Source organism: Emydura macquarii, unplaced genomic scaffold (assembly GCF_026122565.2).
Source record: "Emydura macquarii macquarii isolate MOO-44397 ecotype Brisbane River unplaced genomic scaffold, CSIRO-AGI_Emac_v2 contig_2156, whole genome shotgun sequence".
NCBI lineage: Eukaryota > Metazoa > Chordata > Testudines > Chelidae > Emydura > Emydura macquarii.
Window position 1 is genome coordinate 194,836 of NW_027132293.1, and position 9,494 is coordinate 204,329.

Sequence of the window (9,494 nt, forward strand, 5' to 3'; positions counted from 1 at the left end):
GGGTTTCCTCCTTCCACCCCCTCAGAGACCCATGTGCCCCAAATGTTCACCCAAAGCGACTGGCTTTTGGCCCTCGCCCCATGCAGTTGCGGGAGGGGGGACTCTGGGTTGACCCCAGAAGCTGAGCTCACTCAGTGTTCATTCCCATCCCTCCCTCCAGCATTCATATTCGCCTTCCCAGCCTCAGCGAGCCACAAGCTCTGTGCAAAACTCCTTGGCAGAGTGATTAGCCACCTAATCAGGGCACAGAGCATATAAACCTCTGGCCTTTCAGCTCATCTGCGTCCGAGACAGCAGCATGCCCAGGGATCAGGGGAGTGCAGGAGCCCTCGGGATTTGCTCCTCCCCAAAGACTCTTCTTGCTTTCATCTCTGAGCCCTTTCCACCTGTATAAACTCAGCGGGAGCGGCCTCCAGGTAAATCCAAGATTTCCTAACATTTTATTCCATGGGGAGGGGGCAATCAAGTGTGTGAATTTCAGGGACGCAGGTTCATCACCCCTTCTCGGCTACTGCTCTCCACACCACCCCATGCCTATGAGATCCTTTCCATGCCTTGTTTTGTCCTTCGCAACTCTGAATTTAGTTTATTTCGGGACATTTTCCTTTAACCCCATCACTTTTTCAGCTGAAAGATTCTTAAGGGAGGGTTTTGTTCTGAATTGAACAAACCAACAAAGAATGAATTTCCCTCATGCTGATTTATTTATTTGTAAATCGCTGCAGTGGGACTCAGCACCATCACTCCTGGTATCATTGCTTCAGTATTAATTAATAATAATTAACTCTAATAACATCATCGTTTTACAGCACTTTGGAAATGGAAGGGATTCTGTCATTTTATGACTATTACCCCTTGCCAGAGTTTGTGATACATTGCTGGAAAGAGTCATGTATCATGTATTATTTTATTAATGAAATACACTCATGCTGGGTTTTTTTTAAGGAAAGGTGTTTATTATTTCTTAATTTGAGTGAAATTTTACAACATGCTTGATATCCTAGCGCAGTTTGGATCCTCTGAGAAAGTTCAGCTGTCTTTATTAGCAACTGGGGAGCCTGATTTTTTTAAACAATTTATTAACACAATGCAAATGCTTTATCAGACACTGGAGGGACAGCAACATTGTTAGACTGACAAGGACCTAGAAAGACAGAGAGAAAATAGACAGGCCAACAGGTGAATTGACAGAAAGCAGGGTGGTTTGAAATGGGGTGGTTTGCTTTAATTTTAGATTTTTATTGTGGTCTCTTCTTTCTGGACTGTATTATATGGGATGTGAGGGGATTAGGATATAAAAGTGATGTTAATAAAGCAACAAATTGGAGCCCAGATTATTACTTTGTTCTGATCTAAAAGTGCTCCTGGTCTAGCTAGCTAGATAGATGTGTATTGGGGTGGGTGGATGGATGGATATGTATTGGATGGATAGCTGTGTATTGGAGTGGGTGGATCAATAGATAGATATGTATTGGATGGATAGCTGTGTATTGGAGTGGGTGGATCAATAGATAGATATGTATTGGATGGATAGCGGTGTATTGAAGTGGATGGATGGGGGGTAGATAGATATGAATTGGATGAATAGCTGTGTATTGGGTGGATGGATAGGTAGGTAGATATGTATGGGATGAATAGCTGTGTATTGGGTGGATGGATCGATAGATAGATATAAATTGGATGGATAGCGGTGTATTGGGGTGGACAGATAGGTTGATAGTATTTTAAATTCTCGTTATTAAGACTTCTTCTAATTACTCGCTTGTATGGATTAGATTTGGATTGTCTGCTCCTACCCAGTCTCTCGCTCTGGAACACCACATCGCACTCGGTCTGTGGGTTCTCATCAGAGCGTCCGAGTTCCTAAGTCCCAGAAATGGCCCCCAGCCCATCTGCTTGATCTATATTCTCTGTACCTAGATGGACAGCTGGGTTCCCATTTCTAACCCTCTCAAACCTATCCACCTTTAGCACTTGACCTATGAGCTGCTTTCTCTGGGCACCTGCCTGGGTCAGCAGCATCAGCCACTCAAAACATCATGAAATTGGCTTATAACTAAGAAGATTTTAAAAAATTAATAATCCACGTGGGGTTCTTTCTTTGCCTTCTGGTTTGTGACCCTTCAGGGAGCCCAGGGGTTGTGTCTCCAGTCTTTGGGGGGAGGGAGCGGGGGTCATATCTGCAGCCTTCCTGAGGGGCAGGAATCCTGTCTCCAGATAGACTGCATCAACAGCTTTTGGGAGGAGCCAAGGGGTTGAGTCTCCAGCCTTCGGGGGGCGGGGGGTCCTGCAGCCTTTGGGGAACAGGGGATCATGTCCCCAGCCATTGGGGGAGGTGGGGGTCACATCTCCAGTCTTCTCTCCACAACACATGGGCTAGAAAGTGCCTTTTCCTCTCCATGGAGGCTGTGATTCCCCCACTATCCTAGGAGCTGAGGTGTTAAGGGAAACAGCAAAGCTGGTGAGTCTGGAGGTCAAACCCCAGAGCTGCCATTACATCTGGCTAAGCCAGGTGGCCCTGCATGGCGCTGCCCAGGGTGGGGTGTGGAGGGGTGCGGCGAAGCTGGGTAGTGGCACTAACATCATTTCTGTTATTTCTCTCTCCCCTCCTCAGTTTGTTCAGTTCTCTCTGGTCGCCTCCTATAGGCCTCTCCCATAGCCCTGATCCTTTGCCCTGTCCCACACTCCCCCCAGTCCTTGCCTTGTCCCTCTCTGTCCCTCACACCCCAATCCCAGCCCCAAACTCTTTGTCACAAACCCCAATCATCTGTCCCATTCCAGCCCTATACAAAACTGTCCCATCCCCCTTCCAACCCATACCTCACACCAAGATCCCCTGCTCCATCCCCCTTCCATCTCATATCCACACCCCCATCCCCTGCCCCCTTTCCCCCATTCTTGCTCTATAAACCCCTGCTTCCTGCCCTTTACCTCTCCATCCCATACTCAGCCCCACACCATGCCCTGCCCTGGTCCCATTCCCCCCACTGCCCTGATGCCACTGCCCCCACCTGGTCTGTCACTCTTCCCCCCAGGGCAGGTGGCCCGCATCTGTGAGGCCCTGCAGGACAGTGGGGAGTTCGAGCACCTGGCACGGTTCCTGTGGGCCCTGCCTCCTGCCCTTGCCTACAGGTGCCGCCAGGCCCCTCCATGGGCCCCGGCCTGCCCTGAGCTGGAGCTGTTGGGCCCCCACACCCCAGCCCTGCTGGCACCCCATTGCAGCCAGGCCTCACCCTGTGGGGCCCCAGGGACCTTGGGGGGCCTGGAGCAGTACCCATCATGCAGGAGACGATCCTTCTCAGCCTTCCCCACCAGCAACACCCAGCACAGAGCCAGCAGCTTGAAGGTGAGTGGGGCACCAGGTGATGGGGCAGGAGAGGAAGAGGGTCAGGAGCAGCAGTCTGGCAGCCCCTTGGTGAGACAACAGAGTGTAAGGAACAGTCCCCCTTTACCCCCCTCCCCCGAGGGAATAGGCAGTGGGCAATGATTCACCCCAAGGAGTAGATTGTATGGGGCACTCCTATCCTCTCCCCAGGTGGCACAGACTGGAGGGGATGATCCTGTGTCTCCCTGCCACCCAGCTACCACCCAGGGAATAGACTGCAAGGGATGCTGCTGCCCACCGTGATGGGGAATGCTCTAGATGGGACCATGCATGACTGGGGAGGCTCATCAGGGTGGGGTATAAGGGTCTCCCTGCTGACCCCGTCCCTGTGCTGACACCTCTCCCGCTCCTCGTCTCTCTGTCTCCAGGAGCGGACACGGAACCTGCTGCGGGAATGGTACCTACAGGACCCCTACCCCAACCCCTCCCGCAAGCGCCACCTGGCCCATGCCACCGGCCTTACCCCCACCCAGGTGGGGAACTGGTTCAAGAACCGCCGACAGCGGGACCGTGCTGCCTCGACCAAGTACAGGTGAGGGGCCTGAACCTCCCCAGGAGCCAAGATGGTGCCTGCCCCAGGCTGCAGCAGCACACAGGCTGGGTGAGACTGGATGGGATGGGAAATATCCATGGAACATGCAAGGGATCTGGTGCTGCCTGGAGCGGAGGGACAGGTAGGGGGTGCTATGCTGCAGGGGGAGGGGCCAGGTGTTCAGTAGACAGCCCTGTGCTGCAGGGAGCAAGTGGGCCAGCAGAGGAAGCTGTGCTGCAGAGATCATTGTGCCAGCTCAGTATGGGGTGCTGTTCTGCAGGGAATGGGATGGGAGTTTAGCAGGGGGCACCATGGTGCAGGGAGAGGGGTAGGGGCTGAATAGGGGGCTTCATGCTGCATGGAGTGGGCTGGCAGAGGTGCAGGAGGGGATGCTGTGCTGCAGGGAGCTGGATGGAGGGTCAACGGGGTCACAGTTCTGCAGGGAGCAGCTTGCAGGGCTGGAAGCCAAACTGAATCCCCTCGTAATGTGCTTTTATTGTTCCCTCCAAACACAAGTGCGGGGTCAGGGTGAGCCTGCTCAGGTTCAGTTCCTGGCGATCCAAGAGTAATCCTCTTGCTTACAGAAGAAAAGGTTACCGACGTATTTCCCGTGCTGTGAGGGCTGGTCCAGGAGCACCTCATGTCTGGCACATGGGCTCAGGACACTTGGTTTCTATTCATTCCTCTTCCAGAGACTTTGTGCAACTCCCTCCACCTCTCAGTGGCTGTTTCCTCTGTGTGCAGCGCTCAGCACAATAGGGGCCTGATATCAACTGGGATCTGTGCAGTGCTCAGCACAACAGGGACCCTGATCTTGGGCAGTACCAGGCACAATAAGGACCTGATCTCGGCAGGGTCTGCACAGTGCCCAGAACAATACAGTCCCCAGTCTAGGTTGGGATCTGTGCAGCACCCAGCACAATGGGTCATAGACTCACAGAATCATAGGATTAGAAGGGACCTTGAGAGGTCATCTAGCCCAGTCCCCTGCACTCATGGCAGGACCAAGCATTATCTAGCCCATCCCTGACAGGTGTTTGTCTAACACAAAAAGGAAGCTTACATGAAGTGGAAGCTTGGTCAGATGGCTAGGGAGGAGGATAAAAATACTCGAGCATGCAGGGATGAAATCACGAAGGCCACAGCACAATTGGAGTCGCAGCTAACAAGGGACGTGAAAGGTAACAAGAAGGGTTTCTACAGATATGTTATCAACAAGAAGAAGGTCAGGGGAAGTGTGGGCCCCTTACACAATGGGGGAGGCAACCTGGTGACAGATGATATGGAAAAAGCTGAAGTACTCAATGCTTTTTTTGCCTTTTTTGCTTCACAGACAAGGTCAGCTCCCAGACTACTGCATTGGGCAGTGTAGTATGGGGAGGAGGTGAGCAGCCCCCAGTGATGAAAGAACAGGTTCAGAACTATTTAGAAGAGCTGGACATGCACAAGTCCATGGGTCCAGATGCAATGTATCTGAAGGTGCTAAGGGAGTTGGCTGATGTGATTGCAGAGCCACTGGCCATTATCTCTGAAAACCTGTGGTGATCAGGGGAGGTCCCGGGTGATTGAAAAAAAGGCAAATATAGTGCCCATCTTTAAAAAAGGGAAGAAGTTGGATATGGGAAACTACAGACCAGTCAGCCTCACCTCAGTCTCCGAAAAAATCAGGGAGCAGATCCTCAAGGAATCCATTTTGAAGCACTTGGAGGAAAGGAAGGTGATCAGGAACAGTCAACATGGATTCACCAAGGGCAAGTCATGCCTGACCAACCTGATTGCCTTCTATGATGAGATGACTGGCTCTATGGATGTGGGGAAAGCAGATGTGATATACCTTGACTTTAGTAAAGCCTTTGATACAGTCTCCCACAGTATTCTTGCCAGTAAATTAAAGTGTATGGGTTGGATGAATGGACTATAAGGAGGATAGAAAGCTGGCTAGATCACTGGGATCAACAGGTAGTCATCAACGGCTCAATGTCTAGTTGGCCGAGTGCTCCAAGGGTCGGTCCTGGGGCTGGTTTTGTTCAACATCTTCATTAATTATCTGTATGATGACTGCACCCTCAACAAGTTCACAGATAACACTAAGCTGGGGAGTGTGGTAGATATGCTGGAGAGTAGGGATAAGATACAGAATGACCTAGACAAATTGGAAAATTGGGCCAAAAGAAATCTGATGAGGTTCAACAAGGACAAGTGCAGAGTCCTGCACTTAGGATGGAAGAATCCCAGGCACTGCTACAGACTGGGGACTGACTGGCTAGGCAGCAGTTCTGCAGAAAAGGACCTGGGGGTTACAGTGCACAAGAAGCTGGATATGAGTCAACACCATGCCCTTATTGCCAAGAAGGCTAATGGCATATTGGGCTGCATTAGTAGGAGCATTGCCAGCAGATTGCGGGAAGTAATTATTCCCCTCTCTTCGGCATTGGTGAGGACACATTTGGAGTACTGTGTCCAGTTTTGGGGCCCCCACTACAGAAAGGATGTGTGCAAGTTGAAGAGAGTCCAACAGAGGGCAACAAAAATTATTAGGGGGCTGGAGCACATGACTTATGAGGAGAGGCTGAGGGAACTGGGCTTATTTAGTCTGCAGAAGAGAAGAATGAGGGGGGATTTCATAGCAGCCTTCAACTACTTGTAGTGGGGTTCCAGGGAGGATGGAGCTAGGTTGTTCTCAGTGGTGGTAGATGACAGAAAACGGAGCAATGGTCTCAAGTTGTAGTGGGGGAGGTCTAGGTTGGATATTAAGAAAAACTTTTTCCCTAGGAGGGTGGTGAAGCACTGGAATGGGTTACCTAGGGAGGTGGCGGAATTTCCATCCTTAGAGGTTTTTAAGGTCCAGCTTGACAAAGCCCTGGCTGGGATGGTTTAGTTGCGGTTGGCCCTGCTTTGAACAGGGGGTTGGACTAGATGAGATGAGACTACCTGCTGAGATCCCTTCCACACCTAATCTTGTATTATTCTAACCTGCTTTTAAAAATCTCCAGTGATGGAGATTCCACAACCTCCCTAGTCAATTTATTCCAGTGCTTAAGACAGTTAGGAATTTTTTCTTAATGTCCGACCTAAACCACCCTTGCTGCAATTTAAACCCATTGCTTCTTGTCCTATCCTCAGAGATTAAGGAGAACAATTTTCTCCCTTCTCCTTGTAACAACCTTTTATGTACTTGAAAACTGTAATCATGACCTCCTCTCAGGCTTCTCTTCTCCAGAAGAGAAAACAAACCCAATTTTTTCAATCTTCCCTCATAAGTCATGTTCTCTAGACCTTTAATCATTTTTGTTGCTCGTCTCTGGACTTTTTCCAATTTGTCCACATCTTTCCTGAAATGTGACGCTCAGAACTGGACGCAGAGTAGAGCAGAAGAATTACTTCTCGTGTCTTTCGTACAACAATTTCCTGCTAACACATCCCAGAAGGATGTTTGGTTTTTTTGCAACTGTGTTACACTGTTGATTTAGGTTTAGCTTGTAATCCACTATGACCCCAGATCCTTTTCTGCAGTACTCTTTCCTAGGGAGTCATTTTGCATTTTGTATGTGTGCAACTGATTGTTCCTTCCTCAGTGGAGTACTTTGCATTATTCTTATTAAATTTCATCCTATTTACTTCAGACCATTTCTCCAGTTTGGGCAGATCATTTTGAATTGTAATCCTATCCTCTAAACCACTTGCAAACTCTCCCATCTTGGTATCGTCCCCAAACTTTATAAGTGTACTCTCTATGCCATTTTCTAAGTCATTGATGAAGATATTAAATAGAACTGGATCCAGAACTGATTCTTATGAGACCCCACTCGATATGCTCTTCCGGCTTGACTGTGAACTACTGATAACTACTCTCTAGGAACAGTTTTCCAACTAGTTATGCAGCCCATTTATAGTAGCTCCATCTAGTTGCATTTCCCTAGTTTATTTATGAGAAGATCATGCGAGACAGTCACAAAAGCCTTACTGAAGTCAAGATATACCACAACTACCACTTCCCCACTATCCACAAGGCTTATTACCCTGTCAAAGAAAGCTATCAGGTTGGTTTGACTTTTGTTCTTGATAAATCTATGCTGACTGTTACTTATCACCTTATTGTCTTCTAGGTGTTTGCAAATTGATTGTTTGATTATTTGCTTCATTATCCTTCCAGATACTGAAATGAAGATGATTGGTCTGTAATTCTCCAGGTAGTCCTTACTTCCCTTTTTATAGACTGGTACTATGTTTGCCTTCTTCCAGTCCTCTGGAATCTCTCCTGTCTTCCATGACTTTTCAAAGATAATTGCTAATGGCTCAGCTATCTCCTCACTCAGCTGCTTGAGTATTCTAGGATATATTTCGTCAGGCCCTGGTGACTTCTCTATTTTAGCCTTATATCCTACCTAATTTTCACTGGCGTTCACTATATGGAACATCCAATTGCTACCAACCATTTTAGTGAAAACTGAAACAAATACATCATTTAGCACTTCTGACATTTCCACATTTTTTGTTATTGTTTTTCCCCCCTCATTGAGTAACAGGCCTACCCTGGCCTTGGTCTTCCTCTTACTTCTATTATATTTGTAGAATATTTTCTTGTTACCCTTTATGTCTCTAGGTAGTTTAATCTCATTTTGTGCCTTGGCCTTTCTAATTTTGTCCCTGCATACTTGTGTTATTTGTTTATATTCATCCTTTGTAATTTGACCTAATTTCCACTTTTTGTAGGATTCTTTTTTGCATTTCAGATCATTGAAGATTCCCTAGTTAAGCCAGGTTGATCTCTTGCCATACTTCCTATCTTTCCTAACAGTGGGATAGTTTGCTCTTGTGCCCTTAATAATGTCTTTTTGGAAAGCTGCCAACTCTCTAGAACTGTTTTTCCCCTTAGACTTGCTTCCCATGGGATCTTACCTACAAGCTCCCTGAGTTTCCTAAAGTCTACCTTCTTGAAATCCATTCTCTTTATTGTGCTGTTTTCCCTGATCCTGGACGGGGTCTGGACAGCACCTGGCACAGTAGAGGCTCTGAACTTGGACAGAGTCTCTTTGTATGACCATAGCATGGTATTAATAACTTGCAGGGAGGGTTTGCGCTGGGGTAGGGATTAATATAATTGAATGGGGCTTTAAATTCTCTGCTTGCATTATTAACTTTCCTTCCTCCCCCCAGACTCCAGAAAGATTCATCTTCCCAGCCCAGTGGGGCTGCCCAGCCTTCCAGGGCTGAGAGACAGGACATCCTGGGCCTGAGTGATCCTGCATCCCTGCAGGAGCACAGCAGCACCTCCAGCAGGCAGAAGTATCCCACCGCAGCCACCAGTGACAGCGAGAGCAGCCTATGAGCCGCAGACACCTGGAACTAGCCAGCAGTGGGCAGGAGTCATGGATTTCCCTACCACCTGCCACCCACCTAGGATGACGTGGAAGGATGTGACTTGCAGGGGGATCCAGCCAGCAGCCACAGAACAAGGGTTACCTGTGTAAGCAGAATCTGAATGAGCTCTCCTCTGAAATCTAGCCATGAGCCACAGTGATCAGTTTGGGCTAGTGTTGGGTTACAAATCACTTGAGTATTGAGTGCAGGGGGAAT

The 9,494-nt window shown here is 48.6% G+C and overlaps 1 protein-coding gene across 1 annotated transcript; it reads left to right on the plus strand.

Annotated features, from left to right (window-relative positions):
* The first annotated feature begins 2,995 nt into the window (after window positions 1–2,995).
* On the plus strand, window positions 2,996–9,246 carry LOC137160158 (homeobox protein SIX6-like). Its single transcript, XM_067558605.1, has 3 exons — window positions 2,996–3,346; window positions 3,754–3,917; window positions 9,075–9,246. The coding sequence occupies exons 1-3, from the start codon at window positions 2,996–2,998 to the stop codon at window positions 9,244–9,246; spliced, it is 687 nt and encodes a 228-aa protein (XP_067414706.1).
* The last annotated feature ends 248 nt before the right edge of the window (window positions 9,247–9,494 follow it).

Coding starts and splice junctions, on each gene's coding strand:
- LOC137160158 (XM_067558605.1), top strand. CDS start 2,996: ATGCCACTGCCCCCACCTGGTCTGTCACTCTTCCCCCCAGGGCAGGTG. Junction 3,347..3,753: donor ACAGAGCCAGCAGCTTGAAG/GTGAGTGGGGCA, acceptor CTCTGTCTCCAG/GAGCGGACACGGAACCTGCT. Junction 3,918..9,074: donor GCTGCCTCGACCAAGTACAG/GTGAGGGGCCTG, acceptor TCCTCCCCCCAG/ACTCCAGAAAGATTCATCTT.